Source organism: Grampus griseus (genome assembly GCF_964374135.1).
Source record: "Grampus griseus genome assembly, chromosome: 3".
In the NCBI taxonomy this organism is placed as follows: domain Eukaryota; kingdom Metazoa; phylum Chordata; class Mammalia; order Artiodactyla; family Delphinidae; genus Grampus; species Grampus griseus.
Window position 1 is genome coordinate 161,378,786 of NC_139019.1, and position 27,105 is coordinate 161,405,890.

Genomic DNA, 27,105 nt, shown 5'->3' on the forward strand with positions numbered 1-27,105 from the left:
TGAAGCAGATTCTGGCTCTGTGCCCAGTGGGGGAGGCTGCCAGCAACAAGGCTGATGTGGCAGCAAACTCACACCCAAGGTGGTTTCCTCGCCCACCTTCAGTTCTCGCTGGCTGCCTGGCGGGCGGGAATCGGGGTCTCCTTTGGGGCGTCGTGGTGTGGCTTTGCCCCACTTCTCTCCCCTCCCCCTGCCTGGAGGTCTGAGAAATGCAGATACGAACTCGTTCCCGGTTGATCCCCAAATTCCCCCCAACCCCCATGAGTTGCATGCGTCCTTTTTAAAATAAACATATCCCAAGTCTCTAACATATGGACCTCCAGGAGCAGGAGAAGCGGCTGGCAAGACCTGGCTTGGGTTGGCCAGAAGGGCACGTTTCCGCCTCCCCAAGAAGCCTGAGCTGCTGGGCAGGAGGGAGCCGGCACTCATTTCTATTCCTGGCCTGGGTCTTAGCACCTTCAGGGTGTTCTGTCATCCGCTTTCAGGAGGAAAAACAACACAGCCGGCTCCCAGAGACCGTCCTTACGGGCATCAGGCCTTCCCGTTTGGCCCTGGGTGATGTGTGGGGCCTTAATAAGAACGGGCTGACTCTCCTCATCCCTGTCCCGGTCCCATGAATGAAAGGGGACGCCTGCTTCAGAATCTCACAGTGCATCTGCATTCCACAGGCCTGTCCCGTGCTTTTTATTTCTCCCCCTCTTTCCAGCCCTCTGCTCCCCCCAATCCTGTGTTCAGGTTGACATGCCGCAGGCCTGTGCCCACCCTGCGTGGGAAGTCAGGCGGGCTGTGAGGCCTCTGCCTTCAAGGGCTTTGCGGCATCTCCAGCCACATTTGCTTTGGTGTCTAAACCTCAAAACCATTTTTTTTTGTTGTTGTTCTCTTCTGCTTTTTTTTAAGAGGCCAGCACCACTGTCTTATAAATGGGATTTGTACCCTCGGGGCAACTTAAAGTGTCTCTTCTGCTGCTAATGGACGATTGATGTCGTGTCTCTGTGACCCGCTCGCCATGTAAATAATTAACCTCATACCTTAGCAGACGTTGTCTCCTAATACTTTCCTTTTATTTAATAAAAATGTTATGGTAAAAAGATGGAGTGGGCCCAGTGCTGAGCTTGTGGGCTTGATGGGTCGCAGATTCCTCGTGTCCTTGCATGTTTGGGGGCTCCTCTCCCCCCTCGCCCTTTTCCAGCATTGCAGAGGAGCCGGAAGTGGGGCCGGCCTTTGGCTCAGAGGCCTGGGGGCAACAGGAAAGGAGGCTAGGACGTCCTTCCACCCGGCGCCTGGAAGACAGAGGGCAACCAGCCGGGGCAAGGCAGCCTTCCAGAGACTCTTTCCAGGTGGTTCCTTGCGCCTGGTGACCCGGCCCCCTGCCATCAGCCAGCCCCACAGCCCCTGGCAGGTTCTGTCTCCATCTGCTCAGTCCTGGGACTCCAGGTTGGGAAGCTGGGGAGCCCCCCTCCGCAGAGGCTGTGATAGGGGAGGAGCAGGGCAGGTCCTAAAGGAAGCATGAAGTCACTGTGCTTCCCTATGGGGCTTCCGGGATCATCCTCAAAACGTACCCACAGGCCTGGTGCTCTTGTGCAGTGGCCGTCAGGGCCCGGGGTGAGGCTGGGTGTGTGTATGGGGGTGCAGGGTGGAAATAAGAACTTGGTTGGGAACCAGTAAGGAGCCCACACTGCCAGGGGCATAGAAGTGAAAAAACAGCAGCCCTCAGGGACTTACTGGAACATTCTAGCCCCTTCTCATCACCCCCAACCTGAGCTCCCCCAAAGAGAACCCTTCCCTGCTGGAGGCACGGCCCCTTCGGGGTGGGGGGGAAGGGAGAAGAAGCCTTTGCTGGCTGCAAGTCCCCCCAGATCAGCTCACACCTCAGAACATCTTGTCCCCAACGAGCTGGCAGGGGCGCCGGCGCGGAGTTGGGGGCGGGGAGGTGCTGCCATATCTAACTGGGTCGATTGTGCATAACTGTCTGGGCTGGTTCATGGAATGTTCTCAGGGGCCCCCTGCCCCTCCCTCTCCACACCCACACCCCCCCGGAAGAAAGGAAAATTATTTTTCGTATTGTAAACTTTAAACACGAAAAAGCTGTTTTTAATTTAGCAGAAACTGGCTTGCATCTTCACTTTGTGCACATTTGTGTCCTTCAGAGGGAGGCGGAACATGCGTGCACACAGGCACGCAGACGCTTACACGCACACCTGCACTCATGCATCTGACACCCACATCCACGTGGTCACACTCACAGGTAGCCTTGTTCATAGGCCGTGTAACGTACTCACATGCTCACTCACGCACAATTAAACACACAGCTCACATGTGTACATGCTCCTGGACTAGCCTGGCCCTCCTCTGCACAGCACCCTGAAGGGGTCTGGAGCTCATCACCTCATCACCTCCTTCACCTTTGGCCCAGGGTAGCTTGGGCACGTAGGGACTGAGCTTGTGGAGAGCCCGTCTGCTTCCAGATATCCTGCTTTCCCACCGTGGCCCTGGATGTGGCCGGCAGGAGCCTCCCTCTGCACCTGGGCTTGGGCTGTGGGAAAACGCCATCTCCTGGGACGGTGGGATGGAGGCCCGCGAGAGGGAGGCCAAGTGTGACTTCTGGGGCCTCACAGTGAGCGAGGGCCAAGGGGGCCTCGGGGGAGCCGTGTGAGGTGGGAATCTGCCCCAGACCTGGCCAGCTTGGAAACCCGCCCCTGGCTTCATCTCTGAGAACGCAGCTCCAGCCCCTCTGTTCTCACGGGCCCTGGAGCTTTTGCTTCTCATGGTGGAGCCTCGGCACATCAGTTTTATTAGGGGCACCTGGCCATGTGTCCCAGGAGGCACAGCCTGAATGTTTGTTGCACAAATGACAGCTTTTGGGGTGGGGTGGTGGGAGCAGAGTCTCATCCACTCCAGGATCCGTGGGCACCACTGGCCTGCAGACCCCCAGGGCAAGAGGGCCACGAAGCCGTGCTTCTGCCCACAACAAAGGGCCCAGCTTAATTCTTGTGGCTGACCCCGCTTGTTGCCATCCCGGCGATCATTTCACCCTCCTCACCAACAGAGCCATGGTTTGGTGCCCAGCCTCGGGGGTTAATTTAGGATTTGGCTGAGCCATTCTTGGCAACGTCTTTTGTGGGGGTTTTTCTCCATCTGGGCACATTTCCCAGTTCTGGCCAGCAAGTTTTAAGGGGAGGTCTGGGGTAGGGGTTTCTGGACACAGGAAAGGTTTTATTGCCCCCTTCCCTCCCTTACTGTTTCCTACGAGGACATGATGCCAGGAGCTTCTGTAGCCATCTTGTGGCCATGAGGAACAAGTTAAGACAGGCACAGAGATGCTGCCTCCCAGAGCCCTGAAACCATGGGGGCACCAGTCCCACCCTGGAACCTCTTACCTCCAGACTCCTTTTTATGAAAAATCACAATGTCTGTGCCACTTAAGATACTAGTGGTCAGATATTCTGCTAATTGTAACCCAAACAGTTCCAAAATTATAATATAAATGTAACAGATGCTGGGGTTTCCCCATCTTATGTAAGTCAAGGTTTTAATTTGCAAGCAGCGGAAACACCGGCCAAATTAAATAGCAAAAATGTGCATTGGAAGTCTGTTCAGTTCCTCACAAAAGTGGCAGGAAGGCTGGAAAACCAGGCTCAGAAAGTGGTAGAAATCAAGGAGGCGAGGGTGATTAGCTGAAATCATGCCAGGGAACTGGTTGGTGAGGTCACTCCTGCCACCACCACAGAATCCAGATGCCTCAACTGGCACTGCCACTGGTACTCCGCCATAGCTGCCCCTGGAAACCACATGCTCCTGCCCCAATGCTGTGTCTTTGCATCACTTGGAAACATCCTGTTGGCCCAGCCCATGTCCTGCTCCAATGCCCTAGGGAGTGGGGAAAGTTAGTACCTCAGTGTATTAGTCAGCTGCTGCTGCTGTGTAACAAGCAACCCCAAGTCTCAATGGCATGCAAAAATATTTTTCACATGTCTGTGACTCAGCTGGGGTGGGGTATTTGTTCTAGGCTTCCCTTGGCTGAGCAGCTCTGCTTCCAGGTGCAAGACTGTGGAGTAACCAGGAAGTTCAGCTCCACCTACCTTGCATCTTCCTGGGACCAGCAGCTAGTCAACCTATGTTCTCCTCTTACAATGGTGCCAGAGGACAAGTGGGATCACATGAGGCTTCCTAAGGTCCAGATTCGGAACTCTTGTGCTGCTGCTTCTACCCATATTCCTTTGGCCAAAGCGAATGATGTGCTCAAAATCAGGGCTGGGTAAATATCCCCTACCTTAGGCAGGAAGAATGCACAGCGGTGTGGCAAAGGGTGGGACACAGAAACGAAGGGGAACTGAGGCCCATAATTTGACTGATCACACCATTGGCTTTGGAGCCTCTGTTGTCATTGGGGAGGCTGAATTCCCATTATGGGGATTCCCCAGCCTCCAGATGCTGGGCCACCAAAAAGAAAAGCCGGCTGTATCTCTTCTGCAGCCACTGCCCCCTAGAGGTTGGGGAATCTTTCTCTTTTATTGTGGAGTAGATTGGGGCTGTAAGTGTCCTGGGCTTTTGGACAGCGGGTAGCGGGGGGCTCTGTGAGGCAGTTTAGCTGGAGCTCAGCCAAGTCTCAGGGCATTCTGGTGTCACTGGAAGGCCTGCCCCAGATGTCCCTTCAGCGTGGTGGTTGTTGTGGTGGGGACTGGACGGTTGGCTCTGCCCCACCATACCCTAGATCCATCCCCCTGGGTCCCTGCCCCCTCAACTCCAGCCTCCTTGGCAGTCCGGCAGTCCGCCCCGTCCTACCTTCCACCCCACACTCAGCCTGCGGTGGGGGGCTGAGGGGCCTGGGTCCTCATCTAACCTCTTATTCGGTCGTAAGGAGTGAGCTCCATGTCTGGTGTTTCTGGCTCCCATCGGGTTCTTCCCTTTCGCTTCATAATCAAACCTGGTTCTTGCTTTGCCTTTCAAAACTCTGTCTGATGAGGGCCTGGTTTGGAAGTCAAAGACGGGCCCTGGATGGTTTTCCTCTTTGCCTTCCAGCTCCCAATGGCCCGAGTTCACCTTCATGCAATGTGGGTACCCTGGATTGACTAAGATTCCATATAAGGCAGTGCAGAAAAGCAAGCCATGAAAACTAACATCTCGATGTAGGGTTTTGCTTCCCTAACAGTTATTGAGTGCTTGCGAGGAAGCAGGCGCTGAGCTAAGTGCTTTACATGCATTATCTATTTAATCTTCCCAAGAGCTTGCTCTGCGGAGTGCCATTATCTGCATTTCACATGGGAGGACAGTGAGGCTCAGAGACATGAAATCACTTGCCTGTTGTCACACAGCTGGAGAATTGGCAAGGGCTGGGCCACGCAGAAACGCACAGGAATTTAGGTTTTAATTTAGCTTGTATTTAGAAGCTTTACGTTGAGGGGTGCTGTGGCCTGGATGCAGGGGAAAGGGCATTCTAGGCAGGGAGACAGCCTGTGCAAAGGCCCACGCAGGATCAGCAAGGCTGGATGGAGGACATGAGAAAGGGAAGGGTGGGAGAGGATGCTAGGGAAGCTGGCAGAGTAAAAAAGGGAGCCAGCCAAAGTTATGGAGCACAGGAGAGAAAACTGTATCATGGAGGCAGCAAGAAGTAGCTTATAGGACTTGCCTCTTAGCTCACACTTGGATGTGCTCTGTAACTCAAGGGAAGCTATTTAAGAATGGGATACTCCTGGGACTTCCCTGGTGGTCCAGTGGTTAAGAATCCACCTTCCGGGACGTCCCTGGTGGCTCAGTGGTTGACTCCATGCTCCCAATGCTGGGGGCTGGGGTTCAGTCCCTGGTCAGGGAACTAGATCCCACGTGCATGCCACAACTAAGAGTTCGCATGCCACAACTAAGGAGCCTGTGAGCCACAACTAAGGAGCCCACCTGCCACAACTAAGACGCAGCACAACCAAATAAATAAATAAATATTAAAAAAGAAAAAATAAAGAGTCTGCCTTCTAATGCAGGGGACGTGGGTTCGATCCCTGGTCGAGGAACTAAGATTCCCACATGCCGCGGGCAACTAAGCCTGCGTGCCGCAACTACTGAGCCCACACTGCACAACAACTAGACAGTCTGTGTGCTGCAACTAGAGAAGCTCACGTGCCACAACAAAGAGGCTGCGCTCCGCAATGAAGACCCAGTGCAACCAAAAAAAAAAAAAAACAGAGACAGAGAGAATGGGATATTCCTTATCCCTTTGGGTCAGGGTTGGCTGGAGAAGGACCCAGGGCTGTGTGAGTCCAGAGGGAGGAACAGCTCTGCTTTGGGGTCAGGAATGGCTTTCTGGAGGAGGGGTCATTTGAGGTGGGTTTTGAGGGATAGATAGGAGTTTCCCAGGCATATTCATTTAACAAACCCTTCCTCATTCCCCATTTCTGACTAGTCTTGTGTTAGCTCTGGGGAGCCAGGGAAACAGAATGAACACAGATGAGTATAAAATGAGGCCTAAAGTGCTCAGAGCCATCAACAGAGAACAAGCCTTAGGAGTAGGGAATTGGGTGTGTCTGTGTTCTTTCTGCATCACACAGGAACTTCAAGCCCCCGGAGTGTCTGAGAAGGGTGAACATACTTTCAGCTTCTGATCTCTGCTCAGTCTATAGGGGAGCAGACAGTACTCCAGACACAGCTGCCTTCAGAGGGTGGGATGTTCCTGGATCATGGGACAAACATTCAAGGGTACACTTTAGATAGCGCCCTCAGGGTGGGTCTGCCAGAGGAGAGGTCTGAAAGATGAGAAGGTGCCAGCCATGAAAGGATCTGGGGGGAGAGCAGTGCGGGCAGAGGAAACAGCACATGCAAAGACCTGGAGGTGGAGTAGCAAGGAAGCCAGGGTGGCTGGAGTGAGGGGCCAGGCTGTGTGAGGACCCTTCGGGCCACTGGATTTTTTTCTGAGTGTCATAGGGAGCGTGAGATCCGCCCCCCTTTACGAAGACCATGAGCTGCTCCAGAAGTCTTGCCCGGGCCACACTGGGTGGTGGAAGGTGCCTTTGATGAAGGGAGAAAGTGATAGAGTCAGGGCTGGGTTCTGCCTGGGTCACCAGACGCCCTGGCCTCACCCTTCTCAGGGCTGGGGGTCAGTGGAGTGGGAGGAGGGCTTTGGTCACTGTCTGGCCATTGTGCAATAAGCAGGCTTGTGGCTTCCTCTGACTCATCACCAGGGTTTAGGATGGATCGAGTTGCTGCTGGGGTGCGGGGTAAACGGGGGTGAGTAGGGCGAGCACTGGCCCCTCACCTCTGCCCTGTGGGCACAGCCTCTTGCTGTGGCCCCTGCTCCCCCTGAAATCTTTTCTCCTCCATCTTTCTGTGCAGAAACCGGCTTAGTGCAGCCTTATGTAAGTGATCTGGGTAACCAGCATTTTTTGAGCACTTATTATGAGCCAGGCACTTGACATATATTAACCTCATTTAAACTTGACAAAACCTGGTGTAGAGAAGGAAGCCGACCTCTGCTGTCAGGCCCGAGTTCCAGTCCTGGCTCTGGCGCTTAACTTGTTATGGGCAGCTGCCGTCCCTGCTCTCTGTCACTATTTCCTGTCCAATCTCAGGATGGTGGCAGGGACTAAAAGTCACATAAATAGAATGTCCAGTCCCTTACCTGACTCCCAGAAGCTTCAGTCTCCGTGCCAGGGAGAGAAGATGGACTTCAAATCGACTTCAGCAAAAAAGAGCATGAATTATTGGCTCATATAACTGAAAAGGCAGGAGTGTCTAGCTTCAGGTATGGCTGGATGCAGGAATTCTGAGAGTGTCTTTGCCTACATTCGGTTCTGTTTTCCTTTGTGTGGGTTTACTCTCAGGCCACCTTTCTCTTTTTTTTTTTTTTTTTTGTCCACGCGTACTGTGCGACTTCTAGGACAGTTCCCTAACCAGGGATTGAACCCAGGCCACGGCAGTGAAAGCACAGAATCCTAACCACTAGACCACCAGGGAATTCCCCAGGCCACCTCTCTTCAAGTGGTGACCTCTGGCTCTCCAAACCTGTGTTATCCTTCAAATCAGCCACCCAAGCAAAGAGGGTGCTTCTCTTTCCCATGCTTCAAACAAAAATTCCAGACTTGCATCTCATTGGGCAAACTGGGTCACATGCCTGCCCTGACCCAATCGTGCTGGTCAGAGCAATGGCTCTGCTGATTGGCCAAGGCTTCCAATTTGAAGGGGAGACTGTGGGGAGAGCGAGTGGTGAGACCAGCTCTACCACAAACCAGGGACTGAAAGTTGGAAAGGGTTCCCTGAAGGGTAGTTGGTTGTTGACACCCCAGATAGGTGGCAGATACTTGCTAGGCAAAAAGGCTAGAAGTCCAATAAAGTGCTCAAAACCATATGAACAAGAAGGATAAAATAGAGCAGTGGCAGTGCCCAGGACACTCCAAATTAAAATCTATGTATGTGTATGTATTTAATGTGGACTTTTCATTAAACTGTTGTAAAATGTAAATAAAAGCATGTTTGGAAAATGTTGGTTTCCCCCTATGATCTCCATCAGTGTCCCCTCCAGCCATCCCTCGCCCTGGTAAAAAAGTGTGCTTGTTGTGCAATTAGAGATGCCCCCAATTCCCCTGGCTGCCCCTCCTGGCTTCTGCCCCACCCATGCTCCGAAATCCCTGGAGCCTCTTGAATACAAACTTTGACATTGGTGGTTGGGGTCCCTCTGTCTGGGGAGAGACAACTAGGTGTCAGAATCCCTCTTGCCTCTCTAGGTCACCTGCCCCCCGCCCCTCATCATCGGGGAGACTCTGCTGTCCCTTTCACTGATGGGTCTGGGTGGGATTTCTGGACCTGTCCTTTAGCACCCCATGGCAAAGCTGGCTTCCTTGAGCAAAACTGGACTGGAGAAATTCACAGAGAGGAGGCTGAAGCTATGTAGCTCCAGTGCTCCGAGCTTAAGGATCCAGAAAATAGGAACTGGATAGGGGATAGGAACAGGGAAAGAAAGGTGTTAAGGACGACATTGGGATTTTGGGCTGGGGACTGATCGCACCCCCAAAACCATGTTGGCCATAGGAGCCTCCCTTCCTAACATCACTCTCCTCCTGGCCCATCACTGGTTTTATTTTCCACATCACATTTCTCTCCATCTGAAAAGTTCTCGGGTCATTTGTTGGTGGGTTATGTTCCATCCCCCCGCCCCGACTGTGCATCCCATGAGGGCAGGGACCACGTCTGCTTGCTCACGCCGTTCCCCCAGTACGCTTGGCACACATAGGCGCTCCATAAATGAATGAATGCATGCATGGATGAGCAACGCCCTGAACTGGTCTCTGAGCTGAACTGATCCGAGCCCAGGCTCAGCCTCGAGTGCTACCTGTCCTTGGGATGGGTGCTGGCTCCATCTTGGTGACCTGGAAGGGTTTGCGTCCAGGAGTCTCTCTCTTGGGAGCTCCAGCGGCCCAGCCTGTCCCTTGCCCAACAGCCAGACGGCCGCTGTCCAGCGGGCCAGGAGGCGACTCACTGCGACTGCGCCGAAAACTCCACCCTCCCTCTCCCGCCTCCCCTTCTGGCCTCTAAGCACGCCGCCGAGGCGCGCGCATGCGCTATCGCCCCCGCGCCGCGCGCCGCTCCTGTGCGCATGTGCCGCTCTCACTACAGCCGGCGCGCCTGCGCACTGCCCGCCGCCCGCGGGTCCGGCCGGCGCTTGCGTGGTGGCACCGGCGAGTGGGGGGGGCGAGGAGGTGGAGGAGGAGGAGGAGGAGGAGGAGGAGGCGGCGAGAAGATGGCGACTTCGAACAATCCGCGGAAATTCAGCGAGAAGATCGCCCTGCACAACCAGAAGCAAGCGGAGGAGACGGCGGCTTTCGAGGAGGTCATGAAGGACCTGAGCCTGACGCGGGCCGCGCGGGTAAGGGGGCTGCCCGCGCCGACCCCTCTGGGCCGGAGAGGGAGGCAGGGGGCGCGTGTCTGGCGCGTGCACGGGGTGGGGGGCGCGCGGCGGGGGCGGGGCGCGCGCGGCGGGGGCGGGACTTGGCTCGGCCCGTGGGGACAGGTGTCCCCACGCCCCGGGCGTCGTGGGCGGGACAGGTGCCCCCACATCATCGATACCTGAAGGGGTGAAGGTGTCCCTGCATCATTGCTACCTGAAGTGGGGGACAGGTGTCTTTACATCATTGTTACCTGTAGGGGCAGGGGTCTCTACATCATTACTACATGGAGGGAACAGGTGCCATTACATCATTGGTACCTGAGGGGGGGGAAAGGTGTCCCCACACTGCTACCTGAGGGGGATAGGTGCCTTTATATCACTGCTACCTAGGGCAGTGATACTGAGGTGTGTGAACTGGGTGCTGCTTGCAAGCATACTGTTAACTGGGGAGGGGGGATAGGTGCTCCTATATCATTGGCACCTGAGGGGTGCAGCTGCCCTCACACCATTGCTACCTGAAGGGACAGGTGTCTCTCCATCACTGTCACCTGTGCACTCACTGCCTGAGTGTTGGGGGAAGGACAGGTACCCCCACTTGCAGAGCTGAGATGGGATAGGTATCTCCCTTTTGGATACTTGAGGGAAAGGTCTGGCCTCCGCTGTGGGGACCTGGGCGGGATCAGGAAGGCAGATTGGGCTGTCTTGGAGCTTGGAGTGCAGACAGCTGCCCCTTCCCCATGCAGCCCATATGGTGGGGACCAGGTGATGTTCCTCCCACTAGGACAAGGTACAGCTGGCCACAGATGGCCCCTGGCCCCTCAGGACCAGGATGGAGGGACAGTTCTTCAGATGGCTGGGTGCTTTGGGTGTGCAGGAGCAGGCCCGGTTACCTGCTAACCTCATCTGGGAAGCCGCTGTAGGCCTGGAGCAGGGGCTTGGTTGTGGCTGGGGTTGGGGGCCCTGGCCCTTCTTCTGGGCCCCAGCTCTCTGGCGACCACCGTGAGGTGCCAAGCTCCTTGGGTCTCGGTATCCTCCCTTGTGGAGTGTGTCTAGCAAGCCCTTCCTCGTGGGTCAGGGAGGGGAGCATGCTTTGCACAGGTGGCAATAAATCTCTGCTTCGATCCTGCAGAGCGATGGGACCCCTCTGCTGTACCCTGGGGCCTTAGGGAGGGGTTGAGTGGGAGCTGCAGACACCCACCCCGCTGGTTTCTGGATTTGACGTCCGATCTGACTGGCCTAGGCAGACCTACCTCCATGCCGTGAGCCTCAGTTTCTGATTCCTCAGGTGGGCTTTTGGGGTGACGTTACTTTTTAATTAGTTGCTTGTTTCTCTTTGAGATCATGACCTTAAGACTAGAATGTGTGTCTTCATTTCCGTGCATTTGTTCAGCTATATCAGTCGGGTGCTCACTGTCGACCAGGTGCTGCTTGTCCCTGCTCCAGCCGCTTGCGGCCTCGCTCAGGATGTGGTTGGTGAATGAATGAATGAATGAAAGCGCGCAGCTTGAGTGTTGCCCATACGTCAGGGCTTCTGAGTGCAGGAGTGTCCACTTCATCTTGTCTGCAGCATGTAGTGTGTGCTAGCATGCAGTAGGTGTCAAATGTATGTGGTGTGACAAGAAGAAGGGGTCACACTGGTTCTTGACAGTTCTTCATGATCCAAGGCCTGGTTTCTGCTTTAGGGTTGGAAATGAATTATTGGTGTCTTTTTGTTTGTTTGTTTTTGAATTGTTGTTGAAAAGATATCTTTAAAATAACAACTTTATTGAGATAGTACCATATAATTCACTTGTTTAAAGTGTACAATTCAGTGGTTTTTAGTACATTTACAGAGTTGTGCAACCATCACCACTGTCTAATTCCAGAATGTTTTCATCATTCCTCAAAGAAACTCCACACCCATTAGCAATCACTTCTCATGTGCTCCTCCCCCCAGCCCCTGGCAGCCACCAAGTTTTCTGTCTTTATGGATTTACCTGTTCTGGACGTGTCATATAAATGGACTCATACAAGATGTGGCCTTTTGCGTCTGGCTTCTTTCGCTCAGCCTAATGTTTTCAAGGTTCATCTCCCTTGTAGCGTGTATCAGGAAGCTTCTTTCCTTTTTATGGCTGAGTAGTATTCCTTTGTATGGCTGGACCACATTTGTTTATCCATTCATTGGTTGATGGATGTAGAAAAGATTTTTAAGATTCGCAGACAGCAGTTCTCTCGGCCCCTGGTAACCGTTTCCCATCTCTTTCCTCCCTCGCCCTGTTGCCTTCCTTTACTTCGGGAGTTGGGGAGGTAGGGTGGGCTTGGGCCCTGGGCGGAGGTGCACTTATACTAGATTTTTACAGACAGAGCAGTGTTCTCTATTGGGGGTGATTCTGTCCTCAGGGGACATTTGGCAATGACATTTTTGGTTGTCTCGACTAGGGGAAGGGCTGCTACTGGCATCTAGTGAGTAGAGAGCAGGGATGCACCCTACGATGCATAGACGGCTCCCACCATAGACAGTGATCCGGCCCCAGGTGTCAGCAGTGTCAAGGCCGAGATACCTTCAGTTTGAAGGAAACGCTGTGTGGGCAGGGGTGCGAGCTTTGCACCCGGGCAGATAGTTCAAAACTCCGCACCCATCAATACGGCTGTGCCACTGTGGGCAGGCTGGTGGCTTTGCCTGCTCCTGAGACCAGGATGGGCAAGCTCTTTCCCAGCCTTTTCCGGCTATTGCACATGGCACGTGGTACATCAGCAGTGTCTGGTGCAGGTGAGCGAACCCGCCTGATGCAGGGTCTCCTCCTGCTCACCCTCCTATGGCTGCAGCCTTCTGCGCTGCCTCCGCCTGCGGTAGACACAAACGTTTCACCTGAGAACAGGTGGGACGTGGCCCAGTTGGTACCTGCTCTTCTCAGGGGAATTCCACAGGTCAGCACACCCACTCCCGGAGCGAGCGGGGACACTCGTGTCGATGTGTGTCTGTGCACGGCCCTCGGTCGTGATGGGTGCACCCGCAGTGCCTTCCCTTGTGAAAGGCCGGTCAGCAGGTGTTGAGCCTGATGAGTAGATCCATGCTGTCACTTCACCCAGGGGCAGGTACCCCAAGGGCTAGTTCGGGTGGCGGATGGGGTGTGACGTCCACTTTTGGGTCGCAGGGTAGAGAGGTGAGTGCACGAATGCTCCTTTCTCGTCCTCAGACATGGGCAGCCTGATGTGCAGAGAGGGCTGTGGTGCTCTGCTGTGTGACTTCGGGCAGGTTTCTTAACCTCTCTGGGTCTCAGAATCCTGATCTGTGAGCAAGGGTAGCTTGCTTATTCCACAAAATGACATTTTTATTTGCCCAGCACGTCCCAGGGACTGTATTAGGTACTGGGGAGCCAGCAGCATATGAGGCATGTGAGGGCCATGCTCTTGGGGAGCCGGCATGGTTTTAGTGGAGACAGGAGAGAATTGCTACAGATAAATGAGGCCGATGCTCTCAGAAGAAGCAAAGCAATGTGCTAGGACTGGCTAGGGCGGGAGGCTGGCACCTGGACAGTGAGACAGAGGCCCCCGCGCCCCCCACCCCCACCCCATGCTGGGGAAGGGTGTCCCTTGTGAGGGAGGCAGGTGCAGAGGCCCCGAGGTGGGAAGGGCTTGGCGAGGTTGAGGCTGGCATATTGAGAGAGAGAGAGGAGAGATGCGGCTGGCCCCTGAGGGAGGGGCCCTGGGAGGGTCTGTGATGGTCAGTGGCCTGATCCTTTGCTTGTTTTTGTAATAGCTTTATTGAGATATCATTCCCAATACATTCAAACCACTCATTTAAAGTGTACTGGGACTTGCCTGGTGGCACAGTGGTTAAGAATCCGCCTGCCAATGTAGGGGACAGCCCTGGCCCCAGGAAGATCCCACGTGCCGCGGAGCAACTAAGCCCGTGCGCCACAACTACTGAACACGCACTCTAGAGCCCGCGAGCCACAACTACTGAGCCCACGCGCCACAACTACTGAGCCCACACACCGCAACTAGTGAAGCCCGTGTGCCTAGAGCCCGTGCTCCGCACCAAGAGAAGCCAGCGCACCTCAATGAAGAGTAGCCTCCACTCACCCCAACTAGAGAGAAAGCCTGCATGCAGCAACGAAGACCCAACGCAGCCAAAAAAGAAAAAAGAAAAGTGCACCATCTAGGGACTTCCCTGGTGGTCCAGTGGTTAAGACTCCGAGTTTCCACTGCAGGGGGCACAGGTTCAATCCCTGGTCGGGGAACTAAGATCCCTCAAGCCGCGTGGCACGGCCAAAAAAATAAATAAAGTGTACCATCCAGTGGTTTTTAGCATATTCACAGAGTTGTGCAACCATCACCAATTTTAGAACATTTCCATCACCCCAGAAGGAAACCCCGTCCCCTTAGCAGTCACTCCCCATTCCCCCTCCCACACTCCTGGCAACCACTCATCTACTTTCTGTCTCTGTGGATTTGCCTGTTCTGGACATTTCATATAAATGGAATCATATAACACGTAGCTTTTTATGTCTGACTTTTTTTGCTCAGCGTGATGTTTCCGAGGTTCATGCATATTGTAGGGTGTATCAGTCCTTCCTTTCTTTATTAAGAATTGTGGTAAAATATACAAAACATACAGTTTACCATTTTTTTTTAACATTTATGTATTTATTTTATTTATTTTGGCTGTGCCGGGTCTTAGATGAGGCGCTCAGGATCTTCGTTGCGACATGTGGGATCTTTAGTTGCAGGGTGCGGACTTCTTAGTTGCGGCATGCGGGATCTAGTTCCCTGACCAGGGATCAAACCCAGGCCCCCTGCATGAGCTCAGAGTCTTACCCACTGGACCACCAGGGAGGTCCCTAATTTACCATCTTGACCATTGATAAGTGTACAGATCAGTGGTATTAAGAACGTTTACAGTGTCGTGTCGCCACCACTGTCCATTACTTCATTACTCTTTAAGGCTGAATAATACTCCGTGGTGTGGGTACACTGCCTTTCGCGTATCCATCTGTTCATCCGTGGACACTCGGGATGTTTCCACCTTTTTGGCTACTGTGACTAGTGCTGCTGCGGACGTTTGTGTCCCAGTGCTTGTGTGGATGCGGGTCTTCCTTTCCCTTGGGTGTATACGCCGAGGAGTGGAGTTGCTGGTCACTCTCAAATGGTAACTCTCCATGTAATCATTCAAGGAGGCTTCGTGTCTTACAAAGATGGCTGTGAGCTGAGTGGGCAAGGGGGTGAGAAGGGAAGCAGGCAGATGGTGCGAGGCCGCTGTAGCATCCCGGCTGGGGAATGGAGAAGGTGGCTTGAGCAGGGAGGTGGCCGTGGCAGTGGCCGGAGCGGTGGATTTTGCCAGCAGAGATGACTGGACGTGTGGGTGGACCGGATGTGGGAGGTGAGGGGAAGCGATGGGGGCGCGTCGCCCACTTGCCAGGGGCTCAGGGCACAGGAGGCTCTGCCTGTAACTGATCACTGAGCATCCCAGGGAGCAGCACCGGGGCCAGAAAAAGCCCGCGTGCAAAGCAGTCCACGGTGGCCCAGCCAGGGCTGCCAGCTCTGGCTGCGCTCAAGGAGGGTGTTCTCCCGGCCCTACCCTGTGACGGGGGTGGCTCTGCACAGGCTGTTGGAAAACGGGCCTCTGGGCCGCAGGCACCGTGCAGCGGGGGCTCGGGTTAGCTGAGCGTGGAGGCCGCCCCCAGTCCTGGCCTCCATCCTGGGCTTTGGCACCATTTGCCTCTGTGCCGGCTGCTTCAAGTGTCTGGTGCCATCTGCAGCCTTAACACACACACACGCACGCAGGACTCGCCGAGCTGCTCTGTTGAGAGGATGGGGTACACTGCACCCCATCTCCAGAAGGCCCCAGCAGTCTCAGTGCCCTCCAGCTCGTGATCTGCCACACCCGATAATAGGTTGAATGGGGGCCCTAAGAAGATATGCCCACATCCTGATTCCCAGGACCTGCGACTCTGACCTTATTTGGAAAAAAAGGTCTCTGCAGCTGTGAGTAGGGTAAGGATCTCAGGATGAGGTTGTCCTGGATTTAGGGTGGTCAGATGACTGGCGTCCTCACGAAAAGAGAAGACCCGGACTCACATATGAGAGGCCATGTATGACGGAGGCAGAGACTGGAGTGTTGCAGCCACGAGCCAGGGATGCGTGGAGCCCCCAGAAGCTGGAAGAGGCAAGGGAGGGTCCTCCCCTAGGGCCTCCAGAGGGAATATGGCCCTGCCGACACCTCGATTTTGGATGTCTGGCCTCCCGAGCTGTGCAGAAATGAATTTGTGTTGTTTTATGCACCCCCCCGCCTTTGGCGGTCATTTGGCGGACACTCTCCTGGGCTGAGACAGAGCCCGCGGAGTCCAGGTACCGTGCGGAACCCGCTTCGGGGCGGTGGGCCTGAGGGTTGTCTGCAGATGTGCACACGTGTCCTTCTCTGGCAGGTCGTGTTCCCCTCGAGGCCTTGAGTGGATCCGTCACACACCCATTGTCAGGACCTGGGGACTCTCGCTCTGTACTGGGCCTGGTGGTGATGGTGAACAAGCCTGAGAAACAGCAGCTAGAGCAAAGGCCCTGGGGCAGGAGGGGGCGTCTTGTCAGGAGCTGACCAAGAGTATGGTCACAGTGTGGTCAGGGGTAAAGTCTGTCCTCTGCACTCTCGGGTCCTGCCCCCTGCTGGGCACCGTGTGGCTTTCACTCAACCCCATTCTTGTGGCTCAGCCCCTCCTACCGGAGAGGAGGGTCGGCTTTGCCATTGTGCCCATGGGGAAGCTGAGGCCCAGTGCCGCATCCCAGCTGGGAAGAGGCAGAACTGACGTGTAGCTCTGGGATGAGCACACGCGCTGTGTCCGAAACAAGGAAGTAAGAACACAAACTAGAACCTTCAGTAGCTCGCCAGAGCCTGCTTGGCCCCATGTGGGCCTTGGTTTTTCCGAAACGTGACTCAGTTTCTCCAGCCACGCCCCTGTTTCTCCGATGACTTGGACCCTGGACTCCATATTTCCTGTCACTAATTGTCCTCGTCTTGGAGGCGGCAGCCTTGGGACACCATCACACACACCTTTGTGCGGTGCCCATGGCGCTTTTCCCATAAAAGCCATGGTCTAGATCAGGCTGGGTGCCGAAGTCTCTTTGGCTGGCACGGGACACGCTTCTGGGTTAATTGGTCCAGTTGTCCTTTGGAAGGAGGCTTTCTTGGAGAGCCCTGGTTCTGTTCCCACAGGGGACTGCTGAGTGGCCCTGCCAGCCCGGGGTCCTGTGTAGAGAACCCTCCTAAAGCTCATGGCCAGCCCGGGAACCATGCGGAGTGACCTTGCTTTGAAAAAAAAGCCTTAAAAAATTGACGTGAAATTCACATAAAATAAACCATTTTAATACACATTTCGGAGGCATTTAGCACATTCACAGTGTTGTACAGCCATCACCTCTGTCTAGTTCCAGAACATTTCCATCACCCCAGAAGGAGATCCAGTCCCCATTAGCAGTCACTCCCTATCCTCCCCTCCCCCATCTCCTGGCAACCACTAATCTACTTTCTGTCTCTGTGGATTGGCGTGTCTGGACATTTCATGTAAACGGGTCCATACAACATGTGGCCTTTTGTGTTTGGCTTCTTTCACTCAGCATGATGTGTTTGAGGTTCATCCACTTCGTAGCACGTGTCAGAGTGTCATTCCTTTTTGTGGCCAAATAACATTCCGTTGTGTGGATGGACCACATTTAGTTTATCTGTTACCTGTTGATGGGTATATGGCCTGTTTCCGCTTTCTCACTGTCATGAATGGTGCTGCTGTGAACATGTGTGTGCAGGTATTTGCACAAGCCCCTGTTTTCACCTTGTGGGCACATGCCCGGGAGTGGAATTGCCGGGCATATTGATTCACCAGGTGGTGGCCGGTGCGCAGGGTGTGCGGTGCTGGGGCCCACCTGCTCCGGGGAATCCAGGAGGGCTTGCTGGACCTGCAGTAGGTGTGGAACCAGGGGGGTCTGTGGCTGGGTGAGGGGCGGGTGTCACTGGCTGAGGGACAGGCATGGAAGCTGAGGGCTTAGTTCCGAGGTCGCCTTTTCATTTCTTTGACTGTGACCCACTGTTAGAAATTTGTGTTTCGTGTCATAACAGCAGCCACCAATAAACATGCAATTGAAACAGTTTTCTCCAAGGAGTCCAGCCCTCCCCGTGTGTGTGCAAAGTTGATATAATTGGTTCCCTTCTGTTTATTATAAAGTGCCAGGGACCCACTGAATTGGTTTCATAACCCAGTAATCCAGGGCTCAGCCAGCTACACCTGTTTTTTTGTAAATAAAGTTTTATTAGAACACAGCTACGCCCATTCATTCATGCCTTGTCTGTGGCAGTTGAGTCATTGCCACAGAGACCTGATGGCTTAAAGAGGTGGAGATATCTACCATCTGGCTCTTTACAGGAGTTTGCTGGCCCTGGGCCAATGGCTGTCACCCACAGTTTGAGCCCCACTGAACAAGAGCAACAAGGAAGGTTGGGAGGATGGTGGGCAGTGGTTCTGTCACTCTTGGGGGTCTCTGAACCACCTTGGAACTAAAGGATGCAGACTCTGGGCTCCCCCAAGATCCTGCTTCTGGAGGTCTGGGTGGGGACCTGAGTTCTGAGTGGGGATCTGAGGACCCTGCCATGTGGGCCTTGCTGGGAGGCCCGGACACCGGGGTCACCAGGGCTGTGCCAGGTGGAGGGATAGGGTTGGCCTCCGTCAGAGGGGTAAGTGGGCTGTCTGGCCCTTGGTTGGTGGCCTGGTGGTAATTGTCGGTCCGTACCACCAGGGAGGGTTCTGCTGTCACTGTCCCCAAGGCTGGCTCGGGGGCAGAGTGCCAGGTGACTCTTGTCCATGCAGTGGGCCTTCTGGTCCTGCTCGGGGTCACTTAGGTTACTGTGGGTCAGAATTGGGCCGTTGCGGGCGTCCCGAAGGCTGAGTGCTGGGCCTCCTCTGCCGCTCTCGGCGCCGGGAGCTTCTGGTTTCAGCTCAGTGGTACAGGCTGCCTTCCGTGCTGTTCCGTGAGACAGGGTACTGGCGCCTCAGGGGCTGGGATTCAGAGTCCTTGGTGCTGGGGATTTCTTTTTAAACAGGGACCCTCTGGAAAATGCCATGCGGATGTCAGGGGTGGGGCCTGGCCTGGGGAGAGACCGGCCCGAGTGCAGTGGTGGGGAAGCGTCAAAAATGGGTGCTCCAGGGTGCTCACCCCGGCCTGTTCTGCCTCTGCGGGCATTTGGCAACATCTGGGGACATCTTGGGTTGTCATGACTTGGGGCGGTGGGTGTTCCTGGCATCTGGTGAACGGAGACCAGGGGTGCTGCCCAACACCCTGCAGTGTGCACGAGGCCCCTGATGTCAGTGGGTGCCGAGGCCGAGAAGCCCTGCTCCTGTGCTCCCCCGCGTGCCAGGATTGTGCAGGCGAGAAGGGGTCGGTAGAGGCCCCCGGTTCCTTGAGGTGCAGACCTTGAGCCTGGCGACATATCAACACCCCAGGCAGCTGACGGCATCCTCCTGGGTTTACTGAGGGGGAAACCACGGCTCAGAGAGCAAATGTCACAGAACATTCGAGGTGGGAGAGCTGGGATTTGACCCCTTTGGACAGACCCAGGTCACCACACGTTTTCCCCTGTCTCATGCGGCTCTGGGAGTTGGCCAGCCGGTCGGGGTGGGGCAGAGCCTTCCAGGCTGCTGGAACCCTGTGCGTGGAGGGAAGGGCTTGAGGAGCATAGACTGCACGGGCAGAGGGCTGGGGAGGGAGGCGGGGCGGGTGATGGAGGGCCCTAGGCCAGGCCCTGTTTGTGGGCCATGGGATGTCATGGAAGGTTCCAGCAGGACGGTGACGTGAGTGACACGAAGGTGCGGGAGTGGCAGGGGCCATGCTTGCTAGAGCCCAGGTGCCTACACCCAGCAAGTGGTGGCAGTCACCCCAAGAAAGAGCCTGTTGCTTCCCCTGGTGCACAGATGAGAGACCAAGGCGTGACAGGTCAGGTGGTTTGCTGTGTGTGGAGGTGCTGGGATCGACCCTGTGTCTGAATCTGGGGCCCACATTTTTCTTAATGCAGCCATAAGGGACCCTGTTGGAGGCTGAGCTTCGATTCATATACATCTGTTGATGACCATGGCGGTCATCCCTGGTGTTTTGCAAATCAGGCGTTCATTGTATTCCTCCCTGTGCCTGCCCCACCTGTGTGTCTGTCTCTGAACCCCCTGCAGCAGGGAGGGGACTCTAGCACCTTGGGCTCTGCCACGGTGAGGACAGAGGGAAGGCCGATTTGGGACATTTCAGAGGTAATAATGACAGGGTTTACTCAGCGGTGAGCAGGAAGGAGAGCGAGGTGGGGGAACCAGTGAGAAAGGGGTGGGGATGGGAGAGTCTCACCTCATCTTGGAGCTTGTAGGATGGATTAGCCCCCCCCATTTCTGGCTGGGGCGTCTCCGACCCCCTCTCCTCACCTCCCTCCCTCCACCATGTCCAGCCCTACCCCAGAGCAGAGGTGGGTGTGCCCTGCCCTGGCCAGGGGTGGCTCTGGTGCCGCCGGCTGGCTGGGGGTCCAGGTGCGCAAACAAGGAAGCCACTGCTTGCCTCTCGGGCCAAGGATTCAGAGAGAGTCAATATTTATTATATGCCAGATGGAAATGAGGCGCGGCCGGGGCTTCCTCCTCAGGGTTCTCAGATGGGCGTGGAGGGGAGGAAGTGCTTGGGGTGAGGGGGTCCTGTAGCACCTGGTACCCAGCTTGGGACCATGCTGCTGGGCTTCTTCCTGCTTCCTCCTGAGTGAGTTTAGACCTGGGAGTCCCCTCTGGGCTCTTCTCCCTCTCGGTGAAGCGGGGGTCACAGTGGTGTCTGCCTCACAGGCTTGTGGTGAGACCTAGACAGGTTAACCCAGGTAGCGTGTCCGGAATGGGGCTCGCACGTAGATGCGTGCTTGCCGCTGCTAGGATTCTGGAGGCGTGCGCACAGTGAACGCACGGCGGTACTCAGCGGCACTGGGCGGGCAAACGGCAGGCATTCAGCAGACACTCAGCTCCTGCTCAGCAGGTACCCGGTATACCCAGCAGGTGCCCAGCAGACACAGAGTGAACCATCGGTGGGTGCCCAGCAGGCATTCAGCAGGCACACAGGGTGTACCCAGCAGGCGCTTGGCAGCAGGCATGGAGTGGGCACAGCAGACAGTCAGCAGGCACGGAGTGGGTTTTCAACAGGCACTAAGCAGATACTGGACTGTGACCCCCCCGAGGGCAGGCCTAGCTCTAGTTCATTTTAGAATCTTCTGGGTGCAAGTGTCCTCTAAAAGGGCCAGTCTCCCACCACACAGTCAGGCTTCTCCCCTTAAGTAGTGGGAATTGGCGTGGGGTCCCGTTTTCCATCTGGGAACGTGTACCGGGTGCCGAGTGGCTACAGAGCCAGGTGGGTAGTAGGATCTTCCCAGAGCTGCAGTTTTCTGAACAGTTTTAGGGAGAAACTTGGAGTTTGTATTGACTATGCAGGGGTCTGGAGTGGACTGGCAGACCCCTGTGGGCTCTGGAGGGCGGGCCTGGGGCAGTGTGGTGCCTGTTCGGCCCTGCAGGTACCCTGGGCTGGGGAACGTAGGAAGCACCGGACCACGCAATGAGGTCTCCCTGCAGTGGCCAGGGTTTGGACTGGAAAGTCTAGCCCTTCAGTCAGTATTTATTGAGCACCTACTTTGTGCTGGGCCCTGGGGATACCTTGCAGAACAAGTGGGGAAACCATGCCAGCAGCCAGCTGGTCCCTGGCCCCAAAGTCATGGCTCTGAGAGAGTGAAATGGGATGGGAGTAGGGGGGCCCTTTGGTGGAGGTGGCGTTTGGGCTGAGCCCTGAGGCACAAGGGTGAGCCATGGGATTGGGAGATGTGAGGCCTGTTGTTGGGGAGAGCCCGGCCGAACTCCGTGGGTGATGTGTCATGGGCCCCCGTGAGGGGTCAGAGTCCGATTCTGGGGTGGTGGGGTGCTCCAGAAAGGTTATGAGCAGGGCAGTGATGTGTGATGTAGGTTTAGCAAAGATCCCTCCAGCCACCATATGGGCACAGGCCTGGGGAGAGTGAGGGCAGGGGATGCAGGGGACTGGGGTGGACTAGTCCCCTGGGAGGGAACCAGGGCAGGCATCCCCAAGGGGTGGTGGGTGCTGAGGGAATGAACGCTGACTCCTTACAGACCAGGACTTGCTGACTTGGCAGAAGTTCTTTCACCCAAGAATCGGGAATCTGATTCCCCAGGGTGGGGATGGGGGAGGTTTATATTAAATAGCTTTCACTTTATGCTCTGGTGGCCCCCATAATGAGGAAAGGCATTTCTGCAGCAGAGAAGAGACCTTGAGTCCTAATTTCCTATGTGAACTTCCTTCTCTGTCAGGTGGTCCCATCCTGACACCCCACTGGTCACGGGGGTTTCACCCCACAGCCGGGGCATGGCATTCTATCCAGAGGGGTCAGTCTCTGCTGTGAAGGACAGATCTTTTCCCTTGTTGGCTGTTGAGCATTTGAGCCTCTGTTCCTGGATCCAGCCTGGGAGCTCGGTGGTCCCTCCTGAGTTGCCCTGCTCCCGCAAGGACGCTCATGATGGGAGAAGCCCTGTGAGAGCTTTTGAGGTGTGCCCTTCCCTGCCAGCTGGGGTTGCAGGGACATACCCTGCCACCCTTTTTTTTTTTCAGTAATAAAAGAAATTGTTTATGTCTCAAAACTTTGATGAGGATTGAAAACAGAAAACCCAAAGCACTTCCCTTTTCCTCCGTGCATCTGACAACAGCTCACCTGGGCGCGGAGGGTGGGTGGGTGCATGCCAGCTGGTCATTCGCCTGGAAATCTCAGGGAGGAAGTGTCAGCCCAGCCAGGCAGAGTGCCCAGGGCTGGCTCTGCAGGGCTGGCCAGTCCTCGGGGCTGGGGACACCGGGGTGGGGGTGGGGGGTGGAGCATACCCCACAAAGACAGAGATCTGTCCACCCTGCCGGAACGTCCAGGGGGCTGCTGTGTCCATGCCCTGCCGGCTAAAGAGCCTCTCTCACATTGAGATCAAGTTCAGTGATCAAGTTCAGAAGAGACAAACTCCTGCGGCCCTCCTCCGTGGGTCCTTTTGTACCCGTGAGCATTGTGCTGTCTTGATCCCTGCTGTCCTCCCAAGCAGGAGGGCTTTGATAGCTGTAATTAGGATGGGAGCGGCTCATTAAACCATCACAGAATCAATGCACAGCCTCAGGAGTGATTTATGGGCCCAGCAGCCAAGGTGCCAAGGAGATGCTGATTTCATCCCTGCTGGCTCAACAGATGCAGAGGGAGGAGCCCTGAGGGTCAGTAGCAGGGGCCTTCTGGGGGTCACTTGTGCCCAAGAGCCCTCCCCATGGCGACGCCCCCACCCTGCAAGTCTAAGTGGCTGTTATTGGGGCTCAAAGCCCTGCCTCTGCCGGCTTCCTCCAAATGACTCCTCCTCTTGTGCCTCAGTTTTTCCATGTGTAGAGTTGTACAGATTAGATGACGTGCCCACCCTAAGCGCTTAGCCTCGTGCCGGGGGGCATCAGGGTGCCCCATGGGGCAGGGTCTTACACTTTGCACCCATGTGCCCTGGCTTGACATGTGACAGGTGCCAAGAAACAGTTTAGGAATTGTCTGTTCAGTTTTATTGGGGGGGAGGGATATTCATTTCTTTTCACTTTTTCTTTTGAGAGAGTTTTAGATTTAGTGAAAAGTTGCAAAGACAGTACAGTTTCCATAGCCCCTCACCATGAACGGCGTCACAGGACCAGGACAGCAGCATTGTCACAGGTCTATCAGCTAGACTCCAGTCTGCGTTTGGATTTCCCCAGATGTCCCTCAGTGACCTTTTTTGGGCCTAGGTTCTGGCCAGGCTCCCACGTTGCATTTAGTCGTTGGGTCACCTCAGTCTCCTCCAATCCATGATGCTCAGGGTTTCCTCAGTGTCCATGACCTTCACCTCTTGAAGAGAACTGCTCAGTCTTTTTGTGGAATCTCATTCAGGGCGGTTTGTCTGTTTTCTTGCCATGGGGTTACGGTGGTGTGTTTTGGGCAGGAATTCCATAGGAGTGAAATGCTAATTTTCTTTTTGTATTTTTCCTTTTTAAAAATTGTGGGAGGGAATTTCCTGGTGGTCCAGTGGTTAGGACTCAGCACTTTCACTGCCCGGGCCCGGGTTTGATCCTTGGTCAGGGAACTAGGATCCCGCAAGTCGCGTGACGTGGCCAAATAAGTAAATAAATAAAGTGGGAAAATATACGTAATGGTTCACCATCTTAACCATTTTTAAGTTCGGGGGCATTAAGTACATTCACATTGTGGTGCTACCGTCCCCACCATCCATCTCTGGAACTCTTTTCATCTTGCAAAACCGAAACTCTGTTCCCATATTAAACACCTTCTGTCTCTATGAATTTGACTACTCTAGGGACCTTGTGTAAATGGACTGACTCATAATATTTGTCCTTTTGTGACTAGCTTATTTCACTTAGCATAATGTCCTCAAGGTTTGTCTGTGGTGTAGCATATGTCAGAATTTCCTTCCTTTTTAAGCTTGAATAATATTTCATCGTATGGATGGACCACGTTTGTTTACCCATTTATTGGACACTTGGGTTGCTTCCACCTTTTGGCCGTTGTGAATAATGCTGCTCTGAACATGGCTGTACAAATATCTGTTCGAATCCCTGCTGCCATTTTTTGGGGGTGTGTATACCCAAAAGTGGGATTGCTGAATCATGTGGCCATCCTGTGTTTAATTTTTTGAGGAACCTCCACACTGTTTTCCACAGCGGCTGCACATTCCCGCCAACAGTGCACAAAGGTTCCAATTTTTTCACATCCTCACCAGTACTTTTTATTTTATGGCTTTTTGATTATAGCCATCCTTGTGGATGTGAGGTGGTATCTCACTGTGGTTTTGATTTGCATTTCCCTAATGATTAGTGATGTTGAACATCTTTTCATGCACATGTTGGCCATTTGTATATTTTCTTTGGAGAGATATCTATTTGGGTCCTTTGCCCATTTAATTTTTTTTTTAAATGTACGTTTCACGCATACAGCATTGTAGTTCAGCATCTGTGTACACTGCAGAGTGATCACCAACACAAGTCTAGTTACCATGCATCACCATACGTTGACCCCTTCACCCATTTTGTCCACCCCCAACCCCTTTTCCCTCTGGTAACCACTAATCTATTCTCTGTATCGATGAGTTTTTATTTTATTTTGTTTGTTCTTCTTTTTTTTTTTTTTTAGATTCCACATATGAGTGAAATCATATGGTATTTGTTTTTTTCCATCTGACTTATTTGACATAGCATAACACTCTCATATCCATTTATGTTGTCTCAAATGGCAGGACTTCATTCTTTTTTTATGGCTGAGTTGTACTGTGTGTGTGTGTGTGTGTGTGTATGTATAAATACATATGTATAAAACATTTTCTTTATCCATTCATCCATCAATGGGCACTTAGTTTGTTCCCATATCTTGGCTGTTGTAAATAGTGTGGAAATGAACATAAGGGTGCGTATATCTTTTCTAATTAGTATTTTTGTGTTACTTTGCCCATTTTTTTTTTTTTTCTTGTGGTACGCGGGCCTCTCACCGTTGTGGCCTCTCCCTTTGCGGGGCACAGGCTCCGGACGCGCAGGCTCAGCGGCCATGGCTCACGGGCCCAGCCACTCCGTGGCATGTGGGATCTTCCCGGACCGGGGCACGAACCCATGTCCCCTGCATCGGCAGGTGGACTCTCAACCACTGCGCCACCAGGGAAGCCCACTTTGCCCATTTTTGAATTGAGTTGTTTTTTGCTGTTGAGGTTTAGGAGTTCCATATATATTCTGGATGTTAATCCCTTATCAGATACATGATTTGCAAATATTTTCTCACGTTCCATGGGAATGGGGCCTTTTCACTCTGTTGATGGTGTCCTTTGATACACAAATGTTTTCAATTTTGACAAAGCCCAATTTATATATATTTTTCTTTTGTTGACTGTCTTTTTGGTGTCACAGCCAAGAAGTCATTGCCAAATCTAGTGTTTTGAAGTTTTTCCTCTGTTTTCTTCTGAGCTTCTATAATTTTAGTTACATAGTTAAAGTTTTATAGTTTTAGCTTTAGGTCTGGATCCATGTTGAGTTAATTTCTATATATGGTATAAGGTATGGGTTTAGCCTCAGTCTTTTGCATGTGGAGATCCAGTTTTCCCAGCACCATTTGTTGAAACGAGTGTCCTTTCCTTTTTGAATGGTCTTGGCACCCTTGTCAAAAATCATTTGACCATATATGTGAGAGTTTATTTCTGGGCTCTGTATTCTATTCCGTTGGTGTTATGTGTCTTTATGTCAATACCAGACTGTCTTGGTTGCTGTGGTTTTGTGGTAAGTTTGGAGATCGGGAAGCATGAGTCCTCCAACTTTGTTCTTCTTTTTAAAGATGGTCTTGGCTCTTTGGGGTCCCTTGAGATTCCATATGAACTTTACAGTGGATTTTTCTATTTCTGCCAAAAATGTTGTTGGAATTTTTTTTTTTTTTTTTTTTTTTTTTTTTTTTTGGCCACGCTGTGCGGCATGCAGGATCTTACCCCAACCAGGGATCGAAACCTGTGCCCCCTGCAGTGGGAGCGCAGAGTCTTAACCACTGGACTGCCATGGAAGCCCCTGTTGTTGGGATTTTGATAGGGATTGCATTGTCTCTGTAGGTTGCTTCGGGTATTGTTGCCATCCTAACAGTATGAAGTTCTGCTCCTCTCCTGCCAGCTGTGTGACCCTGGGAGAACACATAACTGGCCCCTGTCAGTTTTCCCATCACCGCTCCTAAGATGTTCTGTAGAGCGGGTTAACCATCTCAGTGTGTGAACAACCCTTAGGACTGTACCTGCACACAGTTGGTGCCCTGTGGAGGGAATCACATCTGCTGACTGCCCTGAGGAGCTACTGACTTAGAGGGGAGAAGAGGTTACTGGAGGGTGGGGCCAAGCTGGGAGGGCTGCCTGGAGACAGAGAGCTCTGTGGTGGGACAGGAGGTGGGTAGGGAGCGACAGAGGAGAAGCATATCCTGAGGCACAGAGACCTGGCAGGGGTTTGTCTGGGGCACGACTGTGGGGCGAGGGGAATCTGGGGGCTCAGGAGCTGTGGAGGAGAGGTGACCGTCAGGCCGGCCACGGCGGGGAGGCCCGAGGGAAAAACGGGGCCACCCCCGGGTTTCTGGCTGCCGCGTGGGGAAGATCACGGTGTCATCTGCCAGGGCCACGAGGAGCGGGGGTGTGGAGTGGAGGACTTGGGCG

At 53.9% G+C, this 27,105-nt stretch overlaps 1 protein-coding gene across 5 annotated transcripts in view; it reads left to right on the forward strand.

Annotated features, from left to right (window-relative positions):
• The first annotated feature begins 9,630 nt into the window (after nucleotides 1–9,630).
• Nucleotides 9,631–27,105, forward strand: part of CRTC1 (CREB regulated transcription coactivator 1) — a 74,125-nt gene continuing 56,650 nt past the window's right edge. For all 5 annotated transcript variants that reach the window (XM_082649884.1, XM_082649878.1, XM_082649881.1 and 2 more), the window contains exon 1: nucleotides 9,631–9,841. In XM_082649884.1, coding sequence (XP_082506010.1) covers nucleotides 9,716–9,841 — 126 coding nt within the window. In that variant the 5' untranslated portion in view covers nucleotides 9,631–9,715. The remainder of the gene's footprint in view (nucleotides 9,842–27,105) is intronic.